Raw genomic sequence first — 20659 nt, forward strand, 5'->3', positions numbered from 1 at the left:
GACTTACCACAAGGCAAACAATGGTAAATATCTTGGAAAATGTTATAATGGTACCAAAGTATCTAAATAAAACGAACAAAAGATCTGTTTTTGAAAAGAAAGGGCATACCTAATTGTGGTGGGGGCAAAAGGGGAAAGTTCACACCCCAAGCTAGGGCACCCATTTAGATAACAATCGGCTTCTAAACGGTGCCGTAACATGAAAGCTTTTATTGGTCCGAAACAAATAAAAGATGCCACGAAATGTTCTTATCCTATCCTTGAATGTAAAAGACATTCCTTTGAAATATCGCGAGGTAATTCCTCAAAGCGTGCACTACTTTGTTATCCTTCTTACCTCTTTACTGATGTATTGTTTACTTTTTAGATCGACCCGTTGACGGGGAACATATTGTGAAACATAGCACATCCTCAGTAGATACAGCGGCATGGTAAGTCACTTATAATTCACGTGAAGACCCGAATTCGATTCCCTGAATAAGGCTTGGAGGACGTATTGGAACTTGTCTTTTTGAGTATGCCAACTATATTGACCACCATTATTTTCTTTAAAGACTGAAGATACCTGAGACTGGAAAGAGTCAATTATTAAGATAAATGTATTTAATATTTGATATTTCTTTCACTAAACAAGCGCGTAGTAATATGCACATAAGGAAATATTTATTGGTGGAGTAGGAGAACACGCCCTCAGTGTTGAGAGGTCACATAATAAATCAGACCAAATGATTAAATAACGCACATTTTTTAAATTAATAATTTTATCATAAATTACATATTTTATCCTGTAAATCGTTTCCTATTTGCTTGAATATAATGCATTATCCATTTTGACTTTGAAGTACAATTTGAATATTCTCCTATGCACAGAACACGAAATAAAACTGCTGCGCTAAATTATACAAAAAAAACTAGACACTATTGAAAAAATATTTTCATATGAATGCATTTGTCTTACTCCTGACAAAACTGCTATTGTTTCATTACAACTAACCAAAGTGGTTTTCAAATTATACAAATGAATTCAAATACTTCTATAATTATTCAATCCGATTTATAAAATACTCTCATTAATATGATGTTTTATCTACTATTTTTATTTATATATTTTTAAGTAATCAGTTTGTGTTCTCCTAGTACATAGTATTTTTATCCCAGAGAATATAAATTATCTAAACCGCAATAACAGTAATAAAACATATCCATAGGTATTACATACACGAATATTAATTTACCTAGCCATACTAAAGACGTTTTAAGACTTTCATATTTAGGAAATTTTAAATATTGACAATTTGTATACTATGACAGCCAAGAGTCCATAAAAGAATCCGAGGTAGGCAATTTAAAAGGTGGGCCGACGAAATCGTGGAAATTGCTGGAAAGACCTGGACGAGATTGATATACAATAAGGAAAAATGGAGGAAAATGGGGGAGGCCTTTGCCCGTGGGCACACAGAATCAGTTTTAGTAGATTCAAAAACAAGAGCTATAATGTATATATTTTGTATTCTGATATAAGGCTATAAATAATTATTTTACTTTTAATTATTGAAAATTACTGTCGATACTCACTAAGAACGTACTGTTCCTGTATACCCTGGTTCTATTTATGCGAAGGCTTCAGGTGCGCTCTGTAATAACTTATATCCCCAGTACAATAACCCATTGTGTGGCCCGCTTCTATTTTATCACTCTAAATTAAAATCTATCTCGTCGTGTATTGAATACCTTTTTGCTAGAATATTCTTTAATAATCAGTACATGTAGTACCTAAAATAATTTTACCACGCACATGCCTCCCTAGGGTGAATTACTGGGCGCAATTGCCTTTTTTGGTATTTTATTGTCGGAACCGTTTCTTTTCGATTGACGACCTTTTTCAGCTGAAGAACTTCCTTATCGTTGATACTTTATTTATAAGTTTGTATCCATATTAATATTATAGTTCTTGGGGTTCTTGGATCTACTGAAACATTTTTTTGAAAAATTAAAGTACTTTTTCATGGTAATCGGATTTGCAAAGTATGTCGGAGAAAAAACGAGCGTCCTCCAACACGTCTACGTCTATCTTAATATATATAAATCTACTGTCACGATGTTTGTCTACGATCGACTCCTAAACTATTTAACTGATTTTAAATTAAATTGGCACACCGTGAGCATTCTGGTCCAACTTAAGATATCTCTTAAGTTGGACCAGAATGCTCACTATCTATCTATATATAAGCTATCGCTTAGATCTTTAATTATAGTCGCAATTTAATTTTATTGCAAATTATTTGTTTATTATTTGATACAATTCTAACAGACGGCGCTGTGTTAAAAGTACCAACGTTTTACAAAAGTTCTCCTACCGTTTCCCTTGAATAGTTTACTACTAAGTAATATAACAAAAACCTTAGCCACAGCAATGCTTGGCCGAGTCTGCTAGTATATATATATATATATATATATATATATATATACATATATATACTAGCAGACTAGGGATATATATATCCCTGTGAATTAAACATCCATAAAATTACAAATGCACAGATACAAGACTATATCTACTACCTAGTCTACGAATCATTTTAAACTGTTTTAGTTTATACCACATGAGGCTTGTCTGGCGTTCCATTGGTGGAGCTGAAGAAGGTACTCTAGGAGGAAGCGTGAGACTTCTAGAGGCGGCTTGTGCAACCGCTTTGCACTACGCCGATTTAGTACACGGTGCATTAGCTGACCAGGGATATTACGAAAACCATGGTATGAAATTTCTTCTATATTTTAATATAAACTAAAAAGTGATTGAAACATCTAAATACAAACAATTTTAAATAAAGCTCTCACTTCTTAACTTGCAAAGCTTTGATTAATGTTCTATTCAACCATTCAGGTAAATTATTTTCCTGAAGGTAAGTCGCAAACGAACTTCGATTTCTCTTTGTCTTTTGTCTAATTTCTAAGGTTAACTCTGGGCGCATTGAGCGGAATATATTGATCAGCGAACTTTCGTAATAACAGCCGTCAAATTATCTACGTTTCAGTGATATTTATCAAGTTTGTACACTTCGTTTAACGTGATGGCAGATATTCTGTATAATTATTTTACCCGTACTAACGAGTTCTCGTATGAAGCGGAGGGTCCCTACTGTGTTGTAGTCACTTACGTTTATTTCACTCACTTACCTTGGGGCCTAGCGTGAATGAGAAGATAACGAAACGAAACCATCGGAGAGAACATTGTGAGGTTTTTAACATGCTATGCACAGACTAGTATATTAACACTGTTACGGTGATATACTAATATTAAAATATAAATACTAATTTCAAGAACCACTTAATTAGCGCTCGTGAATTTTTTTTTAAGAAAAATATCTAAACAAGTCGCGATACAGTGCGAAATCAAACGTATATGTTTTATTATTTTATTTCGTATATACTATAAAAAATTCCGTGTTGCCATCTATCGCTACTATTATATTGTGGATGTGTCAATCAAGGTTTTGGCAAGTAATTGGAATCGATACTTTATCGAATAAAAGCATTGTTTACACGAATAGAACAACAAGGTATTGAATGTATTGAAATAACCTTCTACAATTTAAATGCCACGTATTAAAACAATTCCTACAACTATTACCCGAAACATTATCAAAAATTACCGGATAAACACGAACTAGGCTGTCTGAAGCGTGTTGCTTCCACTTAAATTTAGCACTCTGTGGAAGACCCTGCCCTCTCGTACGTAAACATTTACATGTTTATAGCAGTTGTCTAAAATATGTGGAATTATGAAGTTCTAAATTATATTTTCGACATAACAACATTGACTTGTAATAATGTGGAAATTGCCCTAAGAACATATTGGTTTATTTTACCAATTATGGCAGTAATCGTAATTGTAATCAAATAAAAAACAGTAACGGTAAAATGTTTTTTGTTGGGCCTCAGATTTCTGTGTCTGTTTCGTAATCAATTGGGCAACTATCCTCGCGATGTTTTCCGACCGAGCGAGCAATAAATGCGCACATAGAAAATTGGTGCACGGCCGCGGAATCGAACCAACGACCTCAGGGATGAACGTACGCTGTAATCACTAGACTAATTAACAAGAATGAAGAAGATTATCAATACTTGATGGATTACGCCCTGTAAATAGTGTTAATTAGTAGGTAAACCATTTATTTTATGACACATAACACCTTCACACTCCATATATGGAGTATGCTCCCCATATTTCGTCATAAAAGGTCGCAACGAAATTTGATATTTGCCCTTTGTGTTTTATTTTTAGGCTGGTAATTGATTTATCTGACATGCAAGTATTAAGTTCTAAGTAAAATTATGAACTAATGTGAGCACTATGTGTCAGGCGTGGGCAACAAGTCTTTTGATAAATGCTGATTTATGGTAACTATAGACAATGGTATTCGATTGTTACACAGATAAAGTAGTTAATATATTCGTAACAAAAAAAATACACATGTAAACGCCGTGGTCAAATAACACCTTTTAGATTACGTCCCGGTTATAACAGGAGGTTACGCCTTACCTGCTAAATAGAATAGGATTAATCAAAGCAATTTGTCGAAAATTTGTTAAAACAAATAGCAGTAGGGGGAAAACTTATATGTAAAATAGAATAATTATAGATTTATTCAATGTAGTATAATTTTCAGGTCAGAATAAATCAACTGAAGAGATTTGTACAATTGTTAACAATCTGGAGTACGTTCGCCGTTCTCTGTCAGAATACGACGATGAGCAGATGTAAGTATGCAAAGCTTTGTAAAGTTAGAGACCGTTACAGCTTTGATGGCGCTAAGAGGTAAGCTCCCGTCACTAAACGCTTTAAGCTTATATCTTCCGAGTCTTAATATTATTTACCTTATAGTAAAGGTAAATAAAATAAATACAATTTTTTATATATTAATAGTAGTTTTATCCTTCTATGATAATGATAATGACTATGCAAAAATATTATGACAAAAACATAAAATAAATGATATTCGCTATTATAAAGATTAATGAGTTCGTTAATGTATTTTATCTTTGGCAACAAATGATAATATTAATTAAAGTAATACATAATCTATTAATTATTTTCTTATCACAATATACAGTGTTATCTTAAAACGTTTTATTCTCTTGCGAATTACAATTACATTCATTATTAGGTATAATTATTAATTTGTGCAATGATTGATAACATATGAGAAATTATTTGTTTACAATAAAGTAAAACGCATATACGATATGAACTATTTTTTAATAATTAACATAGATTCTGGTTTTTTTTATTTTACCTAACACAAGATATATGTATTTTTTTATACTAGTGTAAACTACTTAAAAGGCTGATCTACATTTTAACCACGATATTTCTTTCGAGTCCGTATTCTTTTATCTTCTAGTAATTAACGATCCTTCTTAAACTGTAAATTAAGGTACAGATTCCTACAATATTATTATATTACTTTTTTTATGGAGCTGCGAACCCACCCCTGACTTTTGCTTATCAGGACCTTGTGTTGCTTTATTGATTTGTTAATTAATTCATTTATTAACAATTTTGTTTATTTTTTTTTACATTATGTTTCTTACATAGCTTATAGTTTTATACATTTATATTTGCTTAACATTTTACATTTCATAGTTTTCTTTATTTAAATTCTATATTTACTTAGTTTATTTATATTCATATTGGTTTACATATTGGTAATTTGTACACATAATAACTTTACATTTATTTTCGCTATTTTTATTTATTTTAAGAAATGTACATTATGGTAATTATATTACTTATAAACAGTTCTAACGACGAGAACTCCCGCCAACTGGTTCGCGGTGCCTTGGGTACCCTGGAGTGTCGGTCGATTCGTGCTGCCGTCCCGCTTGCAGTGAGGGCTCGGCCCCCTCTCCGCAAGGCTGTCTTCCACCTCGCCTGGTCGCCTGACTCACTCCCCACACAGCAGGTGAGAATTAGAAGCTACCCTTTACTTGAATAATTGTGGCATTTGATCACTGTTCTGTCACACTACAAGTTGAATTATTTTACCTATTTCTAAGAATTAAACATTATAAGTTATTTACCAAATTAAGATTGGTACGGTATTTCAATTTAACTTATGTTTCAGATAAGTAAGACATGTATCAGTTTTCTTTTTGCAATTAAAGAGACAAGATATACCCAACTTAAGATTCATTAAACCATTTTTTTGTAATCCTGTTATAATGATAACAATAGTAGCGTTTTTATTTCGAGTAGGAACTTGTGAACCAGATCTTGTTATTTAATTCTAATTTTATTTCAAACGCCGTATTTATAACTTCGAATTACTGTATTACTAATATAACATTGTTTAAAATTGTCTGATAACCTTTCCTGCTTAGGCGTCCTGAATAATTCTGGGCTTCTTAGTACCTATTAAGCAAGAATTAGTGTTGCACAGATCCCCGTTATCCAGGACGTTGCGCCTACTTAATGCTGTCTCCGATACTATCGACATATTTGCATGTTCGCAGAGTGAATTCACAGTAGCGATATTATGTATATTATGTGTTTAATTTTTATGTACTTTTTTATATTGTATCAAATGTTTCTCGACATTGTCGTAATGGCATAGGCTGTAAAGATAATGTCTGTATTTCTGAAATAAATAAATAAATTCATATCATAATATTGTGGTACTTTTAAAGTAACACATCAAAATATTAAAAACGAAAAATTTTGTGAACCTCGACTCTCAAACAAAAATGGAGCACTCTGCAATAAATAAAACAAGATAGTATCGTGTTAAAATATAAATCCCTTGGGCGCTTCGTTTCCCAACTTCAGTTTTTGAAAAGGTCAAACAGTTTCATGAAACCTCACTCTTTCAGGATACGAAGGGCTTCAACTCGACCCCGCTGTAACTTTTAAACTAATTTTGTTATGACAGTGCAGCACTTTGTTCCACTTAAGAACTTTGTTATACGTCGAGAGCATTTAAATCGAGGGCCTTTAAATAAAATAAATCAGTGGCTCTACAACCTCTTTAGGTCTTGGCCTCAGATTTCTGAATCTGTTTCATGATCATTTTTAAATCGAATAGGCAAGTAGGTGATCAGCCTCCAGTGCTTGACACACGTCGTCGACTTTTGGGTCTAAGACATGTCGGTTTCCTCACGATGTTTTCGTTCACCGTTCGAGCAACTTTAAATACGCACATGGAAAGAAAGTCCATTGGTGCACAGCCGGGGATCGAACCTACGACCTCAGGTATGAGAGTCGCACGCTAAAACCACTGGGCCAACACTGCTCCGAGGACCTTTAAAAGCGTTCATTTTAGCCAAACCGTAACACCAAGGGTATAAGAATATACTCGAAGCAATTTAACTTTTTTGAAAGCTACGTCACAATTTTAATTAAGTTTCAAAAAATCGTGAACATATCGACGAAAACTCAAATGACAGAAGTTTTATTGACATCGGAAATGTTTTTATTGCTATTCAAACTCGATATTAATATACTTGATTCCAAGGCAATAACACCGCTATTGGAGTATTTGGATCAACATCTATCATCTTTGAACACGTGGTTGTTGCCACGAGCCTTCACAAGGGCTTTAGCGGCCTGTTGGAACGCTGTTCTCAAGGAGGTATCAAACCAAGCAGACTCGGGAGGGGCAGAGAAACCCCGAGTCTATCATCACAGATTGAAGGAAGCGTTGGATCTTCTTGCTGAATTCATCCACGCTGAAGGAAAAGGTATTTGAATAGAAAATGTGTGCGTGTATAGTTTATTTGGGTCTGATTAAAATCTCAAAATTCATATTAGTATAAGTATATTATTTAATGTACATTTGGGGGAGGCCTTTGCCAGTGGGCACGCAGAGTCAATTATCATAGAAAACAAAAACAATAGTTATAATGTATATATTGATTCTGATATATAAGGCTATCAATAAATAAAATAAAATAAATATAATTTAATGTAAGTTTTAATATAAGTATGCGTACTTAACGTAGACGCAGCTGAAAGTATCAATCAATTATATGTCATAAAATTTCGGCCACTAATATGCCTAATTCAAATATGATGATTGTACTTTTAATAAAACATCTTTGATAATAGGTCTCCCAATGACGGAAGTGCACAATACCGAATGGAAACGACTAGAACAACGAATGCAATATCACCAAGCACCAACTGAAGAGTTGCTAGAGCTTTGGCTAGAGGACCGATTAACAGATCAAGGGCGGACACCATTGCCTTCGCCCTACGGGTCCATCTTAATCAGGTAGATGCAATTGGGAAGTAAGAATCTTTACAATATTAACATTTCATTATCATATTATATTTTTTTACTAGCTTCATTTGTATAATTCTGACGTGTTTGTTTTTAATATACTTCTTTGTCCACCTTTTTACAACTGAGCGTTTTTCAAGGCAGTTTTTGCCGCGCACCACCACTTTGTGGAACCAGCTGCCCACTGAAGTATTTCCGAACCAATTCGACTTAGGGTCCTTCAAGAAAAGAGCGTACCAATTCTTAAAAGGCCGGCAATGCACTCGCGAGGCCTCTGGCATTGAGTGTCCATGGGCGGCGGTATCACTTAACATCAGGTGAGCCTCCTGCCAGTTTGCCCCCTGTTCTATATAAAAAAACATCTTTCGTGCATCATCCCAGATCGGATTTAAATATACCGAGTAGAAACCGTTATACCATGGTGTTTAGATCAATAAAAATGTGAAATAGATATAATCCTACTTAACAATCGCTTAACAAAGTATCCACATTTAGGTAGATTGATGTAAATGTCTGTTATTTTTATCAATTTTATGATACGCTATTATTCTAATTTGAATAGTACTTAATGCAATTAATCGTTCTGAAATAACTGAAAAATTTAAGCACAATATTTCGACTTAAGGGTGCTCAAAATCTGCCAGATTAAATTAGTAATTGAAAAGCTCTAACAAATTCCAGTAGACGTTGAACTAAAAGGATTTAGAGAAATTACGACCGTTTGACTTGCAGGAATTCCTCTTTAGCGTAATAAATGTAGGTTTATGAAACTTATGTCTATAAAGTCAGACATAGGAGTGACTTGTATTTAATTTCAAATACACACCTGTGACTCACTTTCGACATTGATGAACTAATTTTAGAATTAGTCTGGCTTTTCAAAGGGCGAACGCCGCAAGTATCTTTGAACCTTGCCTTAAAGGACTCCTTTCAACAATATATTCTAGTTATATAACATTTTAAGGTTAGTTATTATATAAGAATTATTTTTACATATTCAGTATATTATGACTAGGAGATAATGACTTAAGTTTATTACGAATATAATAAAATCTTAAACCATTATTTTTATAGATTATTTTTAATATCTGAAAAAATATTTGATACAATTAGGAAGTCAATCACCAACTCCGTGGCTAAGAGGTTAACGTACATGGGATTGACCCAAAGTAGATCTATAGTAGCGGAGAGTTTTATGCCACTTCTGTATCTTCTGATCTACGCCTTTGATATAAGATTTTTTATTGATACTCATAAGTGACATTAAACCCATTTGAAAACATATGGCTAACGTTTTAAAAACCAATTGTGTTACTTTACTTTATTACTGTTGGTTTGTAAATTTAAAGATTCTGACTTACTGCCTCCCTAGGCATGAATCTGAATTCTATTGTACAAAAGCAAAACAAATAAAGAATTTTGAATACATAATAATATGACTGTTCTCGACTAAAGGCAAGTTACCTATATACTTACAACACAAGCAATTTTTCGTAGAGTAATTTTCTGATTAAATCAATTAATAAAATCTATCCACAATAATCTAAATACAGTTCATTATTAAAATAAATATTCTACTACTACTATTAAAAATATACTCTTATTAAATTTGCTGAATTATACTTGTTTTATTTTTAAACAAGTTTTACCTTAATCGTCAAATACGGTTTTTAATCGTCGTTATACATGTTATATAACATTGTTACAGAGTGTACTTCAATCACGACTCTCTATGTGTGGAAATACTGTCGGCGCATGACGTGATTCCGCTCGATCCGAACGGATTAAGCGACCCTTTCGTGGTGCTCGAGTTGCTACCCAAGAGGCTCTTTCCCAAAACACACGAACAGACCACTAATGTACAAAAGGTGAGCAATATTTAATTGCTTTATGAGTGTGTTAGAATTCGGCTGTAATTATTTTTAGACTCGCGAAAGAAGTCACGGTCTGGAAACTCACAAGGTTACCTGCTTGCTTATGAAATAAAAAATAACATAGAATTAGATGTAGAAAACAGACAAATACATAAATTCTTAAATCGCTTCTCACCTTTTTATATACGAATAGGTATAAAGTTTGTTATAAGGTTTCATTCAAATAATATATAACTAAAAATGGTCATGTTTCGAAATCTTCGATAGGAGTATGTTGTGATTACAAAGTTTTTTAAAATTTCAATTCAGAAAATTGTAATAAATCTTGTCTACTACTATTTTATAGTAGGTATTGATTTGAAATCTTGTACTATAATAATTTTAATGTATTTATCAAACGCAGTTCTATAAAACCCTTCTGATGAATATTAATGAACCACTATATTTGGGGAAAGTAAATGAATCCTCGTAGAGGTTTCATTTGTTTAGAGTAAAACCATAGATTTCAATTTTCATGCGTGCGTCATTTGATTCTATTTGCCGTTCAAGTTTCTTATAATATATTTACGAAGCATTGTTAAAATAATGCGTTTTGAAGTAATAAAACTAAATAAATCAGTCCCATATTGCAAATGTATAGAGAATGTTTTTATTATTTTTAATAATCTTAAGTAAACAAATAGTTTTGTCCATAACTTATGCTTTAATTAGGGTCTGTTTCACAATGTATGGATAGAGTACCAAATAGCTATGCAACACATTAATTATTCGAAAGATAAAAGTTCCGAAAGATACTTCGCGTTTCATGTCGATTAGCGCTATCTGACAGTCGTGAAACGCATAAATACTGTTTACCCTACCAATAAGTAATAAATAGCTTATTTGGAACTTATCCGGACATTGTGAAACAGGCCCTAATTAAAGCATAAGTTATGGACAAAACTATTTGTTTACTTAAGATTATTAAATAATACGTAGGTAGTAAGATGATTTAGGGGTTAAGGCATATGCCGTGTAACACGTTCTCGGTTTGATACCCAATGTTTCAGTAATTATTCTGGGATACTATCAGGAACAAGAAGATAATCACCTACTTGCTTTAAAAATTACGCTGATGTCTTCTTCAAAAATACAGACAGAGTTAAAATTATGAATCAAATGCTGTGCAATTTAATAACCCTCCGTAATACTTGGAAACAGCTGTTCTATAATGTTACGTAATTAGTACTTTGAAAGTCCGAAATCACTTTTTTATTTTTGTTGTTGCTCCTTCGAGGTAGTCCAAAAATACAGGGTATTTACATAAATACCTCAATTTTATTACTTACTTTAAATATTTTCTTACGAATTTACAACACATTGAATTCCATTTAGTCTTCTTTGAGATTCTACAAACGCACAGCTTATATTAGCTACTTCTTTATTATAGTGTATTTTCTTGTGTTATAGTTTTTAAGCAGCATTTGTGGTGTTTTAAAATTCAAATTAAATCTACATCTAGAATATGATAAAACAATAGCTACCTCAAACGTTATCAACTATTATATAACACGACAGTGCATTCGTGATCGAATTGATATGGATAAAAAATCGGTGATGGGAGATAATAAACTAATTAATTAACCTAATTAAGTGTGTCCTTTGAAATAATAATAGAATAAGTATGTAAAGCATTGAAAATATTCCGAGATCGTGTGTTCCAACTGACTGCCAAACAGATTCTAAACCGAAGCTTAGCGCGCTCCATGACTTTCATATGTTTCTGAATCATGTCCCAACTTTCTCTTAGACTAAAAAAATAATGAAGTGTTATCACAGAAAGCTGATATCCATCGCCTAAAAATTAACCGTTGATAAAAAAACATGAAACAAAAAGTTGTATCTTCATTTGAATTACCTTTTTAAAATATTTTATTAGAAAACACTTAACCCTGTGTGGGACGAGTGTTTCGAGTTTGCCGTGTCCTTGGAGGCGTGTCGGTCACCGCAAGCGACCCTGGCTTTATCCGTGTGGGACCGGGATGTGCTGACCGCGGATGATTTTGCCGGGGAAGCCTTTGTACCCATCTCACGTGTGCCCGGGGTCAATAGTCACGCACCGCCGGACCCTCTGAGGCCCATAGAGCTACCACTTATGCAGTTACATGATCGGGGTAAGTGTTTATTTGTATTTGAATCAAACGGAATATAAATTATTGCTAATCAATTCTCACACACACAACACAGCAAGCATGGGCCATAAAAAAACCGTCAACAAAGTTTGTCGCGAGTAACGCTTTGAATGAAATTCTAATTGGTTTACTGTAGCAAAATATATTTAGATGTAGGAGCAGAGGTGTTGATTTTTATCTAGTACCTCCCCCCATATTCTAAACCACACTATAAAATAACTATGAAACAATAATTAATACCATTATACTGAGAAATTTATAAATTGAAATTGGAACATTTGTCACTAAGAAAATTATTATAAAAATTCTTCGAATTGAACCTCCTTTGGTTATCTGAAATCGGATAATACATTTGTTTTGATCTTTAGCATAATATCATCTTACGACAATGCATAGAGTAAATTTTTATATAATTTTTAAAGCAAAGCAACACAGATAATATATTAGATCATTAATATTAGGATTTCACACTAAATTTTGTGGTTTAAATAAACCAGTTAATAAGTCAGTGAAATTTTTAGTAGATTAAGAAAACTGTAATAAAATAAAATGTACTACTGTCTATTAAATATTTTTCACTAGGATTTTATTGAAAATACGCAACTATGTGATGCTACTAGACGTTATGATAATAAATCACTAGAGAACCAGTATATTATATGTCGGATGTAAACGATAATTCAGTGAAACACGACAGGATTATTTGACGGTAATCATCTGGAATTGAAAACAATGTACTAATTAACTATTATCTAATCACGTGTTATCGATAGATTTATCTTATTATATTCACAATCATAAGTATTAATGATCAGCTGTACTTATAGTCAAAGCCGGAAATGTGTATATAGATAGCGCTAGATAAACGTAAAGACGTAAAAAATAATTCGAATAAACCAAGTAAAAAATAAAATCACACGTTTATCGTAAAGTAAAAATTTACTTACGTTATCAAGATTGGCGTATCCTCAAATTTCAATTTAATTACCACTTTTAATTTTTACATTACAGGCTCGCAATAATAACATTGTATTTAATCTTGATGCTTATCTTTCAGGACATCCGATTTTGCAGATTCTGGAATCTCGAAACACGGATAAAATGGCTATGGATTTCATTAAAAAACAAAAACTGCGATTCGCTGAATAAATTTTTATTTAATTTCAATTGTATTTACAAATGTAACCTATATACCTTCGCTGTTTCTGTCTGCACAACGTCCATTTAACATTTCGACAATATATTATTGAAAAGTATATTTAAAAAGATTTCGATGTATTTAAAGAGTTGGTTTTTACAAAAGTATGAGATAAGAAAATTTTATCAGTATTAAATTATAGATGTATATGTATAATTAATGTGTACCAAAGACTGTATCTTGTATTGAGAGAATATTGCGTATGTTGGTTTTCTAAATATATATGTATGTATATTTACTGTATAGCCTGCACTCTCAGAGCTTATGTCCCTAGTTGTTAGAATCTAGTAGAAAATCCCGACCAAGTATTATAAGACTTGTTGTTGTGTTTGTAGTTCTCTATGAATATGAAAGACCTGAACAAACGTAGCAATTTCACATTCTACCAAATATGATTAAATATAATACAAGTTTCATTAAGTTGTCGAAAGTATCGCCTACTTGAACGTCGAGGTTATAAAAGTAAATTAAATTGTCCCGACAAACGATTCAGTGTGAATTCAGTGCTCAAGTCGGGTTAAACAAAAAAAAGTAAGGCGTTTTTGTAACTGAATCGTTCATTCCATCATCCAACATTTATTACGCGACCTTTACATAGAACCAGGTTTAATAACGCTTAATTTAAGATGCCATGTTCTAAGCTCGCATGATATCTATTATTTGAAGAGTCTACCTGTCTCAAAGATGGTAGGAGCATGCAATCTAGAGACAGACTTGGACGCATTTAGTTTGTTATCACAGAAGGCAAAAGATCAAGTGGCCGTCTTCAAAGCTATACAGTGTAATAAGGGAAGGGATGGACAGAAACAGATGGAGGCAGGTGGTCCGCTCTAGATGCTTCGTTGCTGACCACGACGCTCAGACATGAGCTGCCGACTACAGAGAGAGAGTTTGTTATCAAATTGCTACGTTTGAGCGGTCCCATTTTAACCATAGACTAGTTTTAATTAAAATTTCGTTATCAATATCCCTCATGGCTTTGCCTTCTGATCTCACCTTTCTTGCACAGCTCCCACCGCAAAACTTTGTGCCACAACCTAAGCTTTAATGTGAGCTTCAGAGCGTTGAGAAGTTCTATCATACCTAGTTCTTGTCTTGTCGACTGATTTTTCATTGTTAGTCTTAAGTATTTGTAATTAGGGATATTTAGTATTTTATAATCGATGTGAAAATTTTCAATGTGTATACAATTGTAGAAGCGTATTGATGTTTATAAAGTAAGATTTCTATGCGAATTTTCCGCTTGATTTCATTAGAGCGTTTATTGTGAAACGATAATGTATTTTATTTACAAAACACTGAACTATTTTTGTATTTAAGTTTTTTTGGAATACTTTATCGCTATTTATAAAACGAATGCCAAATTATTTTGTGTTATTTACATCTTCTATTGACATAGTCGATAAGTGAAAATATGTTATTAAACAAATATCACACAGAGTCACTAATTTATGAAGCGATACATAATGTCATGAAAAATATTGTAGTAATCGTGAATATTTTAAATTCCTTCATGACGTTGAATAATTTATGAAAAGTTATATGAAATTTTATTACATACTCACTATCTGAAACATATAATTTTTGAAAAATTTAACACTTTATATAAATGTATCCTATAACGCAAAAAAATCTTAAAGATTTTTTGTTTCCTATTGTCCAGCCATTTTGTCTTGTCTACAAGCTACTATAATGTCCAATTTGTATTTAAATCAAAAATCCATATCCACTTGAAAAAAGTTTATATATTACAGAGCTTATTTATAAGTAATTAAATTTTTTATATTCTTATTTACCTGAACAGTACTTTAATGTCAATTAATGTTTAGGCTAAAATTTTCTTATACCAAATATGACATTAATTCTTATATTGCAGAGGTGAATATTTTTTCAGATTTTTAACGCATCGACGGAAAAGTATTTTAAATTTTTGGCCCATATTCAATATGTTATTGTATAAAGTTCTATTACTGACAGTTTGTATTACTTTGCATTTTGCTAAATCATGTAGTAATTTCAAATGCTTGTCCAATGAAGTGTTTAGAATATGCAACTTATTGCTACTATTATTTGATGTTCTTTCCTCTAGAACGATAAAATATATTGTATCCGTGTAATCAAAAATTGTAGTTGGTGTAATGTATAAATGTTTTGTGATTATGTTCCTAGCTCATAGACTGTATAATAATATTTTTCTTCATTTGCTGTGGCCAATAAAGAAATTATAAATTATGTTGTATTTACTCAATCTACTTGTTAAAATTATAATTTATGGCAAAGCATTGTATGAAACCACTATATTCTATTATAACAAAATAATTATGTTGAAATATAAGAGTAAATTGAACAGATATCCTAAAGCTTCAACAAAATGTACGTATTTAAAGTCCATACATATATATTACAGAACAGAAATATACTTCAGAAAATTTTTTGGGAATCAATTTTATTAAAACTTTTTATTTGCAAAAAGCTAATCTAGTCGTAATCATGTCAGGTTTTTTTAGAATTACAAAATTATACCTGACATAATTAATAATATAGAACTGGTCATTTTCCACTTATAAGATCTTTAAAAAATATGTAAATTCTCCACAATTACTTTGGGATTATACAACTGACAGTAAGTATCAGGTTAGTCATAATAATACTAATAGAGGATGCTAAAGAATATAGGAAAATGTTATATTAATAACAGAACATTTATTGCAAAATATTTATTCTAGTAAATAGAATTCTATTTTGAAGCTTAAAATTATATTACAAAAGGCTTATATAGAACGAAGACTTGCATGCGTGAGCAATTCGCTTAAATAAATGTCTCCATACAAAATAATTTTATTACAATTTTACTACAAAATAAATAACACATTTACACCTTAGGTTTATATTATTTTATTTTCGAACTTTCAATCTTTCTTATTTCACTTATTACTCTATCATATAGAACACTTCTTGCATTTTTACCCCACATGAAATCGATGTGACTGAAATTATCGTCTGGCACACGGATTAATTCTTTGGTAGTATCGAGCGAGTCGTATAACAATTTAATGTCAACGTCATTTGTTCTAATATCACCATCAGAATAATGAATGAAGACAGGGTTTTTAATGTTAAGCAAATTGTATTCTGGCGGTTGAGTTTTGCCGTAGCGCAGCATATTCTGAATTGGGCCATAATCGTATCTGCGGAATTTCTTTGAGGCCATATTCTGTGTCAAGTGTGCGAATTGTCTCAAGCTGGAGCCGGCTGGTGTGTGGGCTAGTTTAACAGGTATGAGGGTCTGAAAAGAACAAAATATGATTACAATTGCTTGGCGAATTTTCATTTGCACGATTTGGATAAGCAATCCAGTTGAATCAAACATTTAAAGCTTGTTTAATAATGGCATACCGCATTGTGTTGACTTTCGCTCCAGCCACCGAGAATAAACAGTAGAGCACTGCAAATACTTTGGGTTGGCACTCCGTCCCTACAATATCTACGTGCAATGCTTGCAATAAAGTCACTCTTTGGGAATATTTCACCGAATCCATTGTCAGTTGCCCACGACTAAAAATAAAAAAAATATATAAAAAATCATAAATCAGTTTACAATATACAAATCTAGCACAAAAATTTTGTTTTCGTTCAGAAAGCTTGTGTAAAAGCAAGAATAATTACCACGGCGGCTGCAACGATGGGCGCTACAGCATCCATAATAGGGCTTCCGTTTCCAGCGTTTAATACAACAGGAGCTAACATATGAGCTGACGCAATCTTTTCACTGAAATCGGGTCGAAGTGATCCCAAGACAAAGTAAACGGTAGTGCCTTGTGACATTCCAATATAGTGAAGGTTGGGCCTACGTGTTGTTCGCAGAATATAATCAATCGACGAACTTAAGTCCAGGTTGCCCATTTCGTCAAGAGAAAACTTCCAAAAAGCGGTACTGTTCGTGTCATTAGGATCTAGAAGCAAGTGCCTCCTTGAATAGTAGTTTCCTCGGTTATTGCCTAGCCATACATCAAAACCCTCCTCTGCGAGAATATATCCTGAAACATTATTTTATAATTTAAAAAGTCTGTTATCTTACACGATATAAGGAAGAATAAATTGTACCCGTCATTTAACTCTTTGAAGCAACGGAACAATAATCTCCGTCGGAAAAAAAAATAGAAGACATACCCAGTCCAACGCCAGGTCCAGTGAGTACCCAGTCAGCTGAGGAGCAGAGTAATCCATGCATAACAAACACCGCTGGTTTGTTACCATATTGCGTATTACTATCGCGTCCATGAGGGATACGATGGAGGGTTAATATATATCCATCTGGAGTTATCACATGATGTTCTTCTAAGGGGTACTTATACTTTCTAACTAATTGTGGCTAAAAAATATTTTTTCATTAGGATAAAACAAAACACTACCCTATAGTAGACTCTTTAGTGTAATTCTGAATGTTCAAAACTGTGCTTATAATCATCCGTAGATGCACTTACCACATCTAATCTGGCATCTTCAAGGATTCCGCTTGATACGCTTCCAAAAACATTGTTTTTCACTAATTCTTCAACAAATTTAGCATTTGGTGATCCACCAACTGTTGCCAGTAATACACAAAACGTGGCCACTATCAACAGCATTTCTAAGCCGTCACTCAAATGGCTCTATTCAATGACCGATGGGCTTTTATAATGTTCATTCAAGAGATAAAATTGCATATCACAATTAATACCTGCGATAAATTTCATATTTTTGTTCATTCATGTTTAATTAAATGTGTAAAAAATGCTGGCTAATATGACTCTTGTAAACAACTCAGCATTTAATGTCAGTGATAGAAGACAGAAACATTTTTATCGCCTTTAAATTCTTACATTCTTGGAGGCAAGGGAGATATTGCAGCATAAATTATTCGTTTGTATGTCATAAAATGTTTATGGCTAGATAACAAACATCCTACAACAGAAATTAGGTAATATGAATAAGAAGTGACTGAGAGATACTTGCATAGATTTTTACTTGATTAATTTTTGTACAGATCGTCCATCACTATAGACCATATTGTTGAACTTATCAAAATCCAATGCGAAGCCGTCTTGTAACGACATCACTTTGTTCACGTTCATAGTTTTAAGATCAATATAATAAATTCCATTCTGAGCTACAATGTGTGGCACTCCCTTCACATCGGTAACCAGTCCTCGGATGTTATTGACAATGTTTGTAAACCAAACGGGACTGTTTTTACTATTATTTTTATCCAAATAATATAACCCATTTGAATTTGAAAATATAACATGATCACCAGCAAAGGTAAAGTGTTGTATGCCATACTCTTCTATAACTGTAATGCGAACTTTTTTACCGTTTTTCAAAACATACAAATTTAGATTTGCCGTATCGATAAAATACAACAGTTCATTAAACTTCATATCAAAAATATCTATATTTTCTATGATTGCTGTTTTTTCTATGTCTTTAAGATGGTCGTTGTACCTATAAATTCCATCACTACCAGCCAGATAAACTGTGCTTGTATTGTTGTCTACTGCACTTGCAAAACCGTTTCGAATGCTTGGTATGATCCATGGAGATGCAGTATCTAAATCTACAACTGCCAACTGAAAGGATTGATCGCAAAGTTCATCCGCATTTATGCAAAAGAATAGCTGATTTTTATTTCTATCTATTGAAAAATTGTATGGTATATTTACATCTTCTAAAATAACTTTTCTACAACTGTTTATTTTGCTCTTCTGCATTTTTCTTAAAGCGCTGACTGAAGATTCATGATATTTTTTTACATTTTTAATTCACAAGGATGTTTTGTTATTTTTTTAGTATCCATGGCTCAAGATATCTCACTTTAACTGTCATTTTGACGAACTATATAAATATTCTCTTCATAGTAACTTACTAATGACAAATAATTGTCATTGAAACAAAAATGTTCACTTCACATAAAATTTATTGTTATATAAAAAATAATTATAGGATATCATTAATTCATATTTTTGTCTATAGTATGTCAATTATTTTCAAGGGGAAATAAAGAACTTCAATCGTTTTACTAAAATAATGCTAAAAATCATAAATAAACAATTATTCACAGTTAGAAACATTTTTTATTTCTGTGCATACTTTATGACCGACCAATAGTGCTAAAATGAAATTGTCATAGTATCAAATGAAATTTAATTTTTTATATAGATTTATGTAACTGTTTCGTGATCATGTATTTTTTTCTAACAGGCAAGTGTGTGATTATCCTTAGTACACATTTGAAACTGAACTCGATTTTCTCAATATGTTTATTATTTTCCTTCACTTAAGACCATGTTAAAGTCGTATATAGGTAGAAATTCTATTGGAACACAACCTGGATCCGAATATACGTCCTTAGGGATAGAGCCGCTCGCTGAAGCCGCTAGAACAACTTCTTCTTCTTAATGCACTACCACATCTTATCTTTCATCTTTTACATTTCCAAAAACTTGTTTTCTTCTCATTCCTCTACATAATTAGCATGAGGGGACTATTACCAATAATATACAAAACACCCCCACAATCAACAGCATTTCTGAGAAATGTACAGTGCTCTGTTTTAAAAACTAATATTAAAACAATTTATTCAAGAGATAAAATATCATATCACAGGTATCATTCATAATTCGAACGATAAATTTCACTTGTTTTATCCATGTACTTTAAAATGAGTAATAAATGCGGGCAATTTTTCGTTATACAACAAACGTTCGTTGTTTATATACAACAAATAATTTTATTTATCTGCAGTTTGTGATAGGACAGCAATAAGCGCCTGAAAGTTCTTCAAGGCATTTGCGATTCAGAGTATTTCTTAAATTTATTAATAAATGGTAATAGGTAATACAAAACGTAGGTACTTAAAGAACAACATATGTAATATTAATCAAGCTTTTATTTGTTTGCGTACCCATATATGTATGTACTTTTTGTTACCACACAGTATGACTTTGCTGTGGAATGGAAGCCTGGTTATACATATCACAGGTTCGTTCCTTTAACATCAGCTGTCGTCAAAATCTATCGATTATAACTCGTATAACCGTATTCAGGTACAACACTCGGCTGTATCCATACATACCCACCAGTTTTTATATACAG

At 32.4% G+C, this 20659-nt stretch overlaps 3 protein-coding genes across 3 annotated transcripts in view; 1 reads left to right on the forward strand and 2 right to left on the reverse strand.

Annotated features, from left to right (window-relative positions):
• The window catches only part of LOC110999797 (BAI1-associated protein 3), a 68772-nt gene extending 53694 nt beyond the window's left edge, over positions 1-15078 (forward strand). The window contains exons 18-26 of the mRNA XM_022269027.2: positions 368-431; positions 2594-2754; positions 4671-4761; positions 5804-5966; positions 7515-7740; positions 8108-8273; positions 9991-10150; positions 12075-12309; positions 13385-15078. Of these exons, the coding sequence (XP_022124719.2) occupies positions 368-431; positions 2594-2754; positions 4671-4761; positions 5804-5966; positions 7515-7740; positions 8108-8273; positions 9991-10150; positions 12075-12309; positions 13385-13476 (1358 nt within the window). The 3' untranslated portion in view covers positions 13477-15078. The remainder of the gene's footprint in view (positions 1-367; positions 432-2593; positions 2755-4670; positions 4762-5803; positions 5967-7514; positions 7741-8107; positions 8274-9990; positions 10151-12074; positions 12310-13384) is intronic.
• Positions 15079-16404: 1326 nt separating this feature from the next.
• On the reverse strand, positions 16405-18188 carry LOC123689146 (lipase 3-like). The gene is made up of 5 exons (XM_045628038.1): positions 18010-18188; positions 17696-17897; positions 17192-17562; positions 16922-17080; positions 16405-16811 (listed from the first exon to the last, which is right to left on the reverse strand). Exons 1-5 carry the CDS (start codon positions 18151-18153, stop codon positions 16416-16418), a joined length of 1272 nt encoding a protein of 423 aa, XP_045483994.1. The 5' UTR covers positions 18154-18188; the 3' UTR covers positions 16405-16415.
• A 132-nt stretch (positions 18189-18320) lies between these two features.
• Positions 18321-19307, reverse strand: LOC110999798 (ommochrome-binding protein-like). The gene has a single exon (XM_022269028.2). It carries the CDS (start codon positions 19273-19275, stop codon positions 18529-18531), a length of 747 nt encoding a protein of 248 aa, XP_022124720.2. The 5' UTR covers positions 19276-19307; the 3' UTR covers positions 18321-18528.
• Between the last annotated feature and the right edge of the window lie 1352 nt (positions 19308-20659).

The sequence above is a fragment of the Pieris rapae genome, chromosome 4 (assembly GCF_905147795.1).
Source record: "Pieris rapae chromosome 4, ilPieRapa1.1, whole genome shotgun sequence".
NCBI lineage: Eukaryota > Metazoa > Arthropoda > Insecta > Lepidoptera > Pieridae > Pieris > Pieris rapae.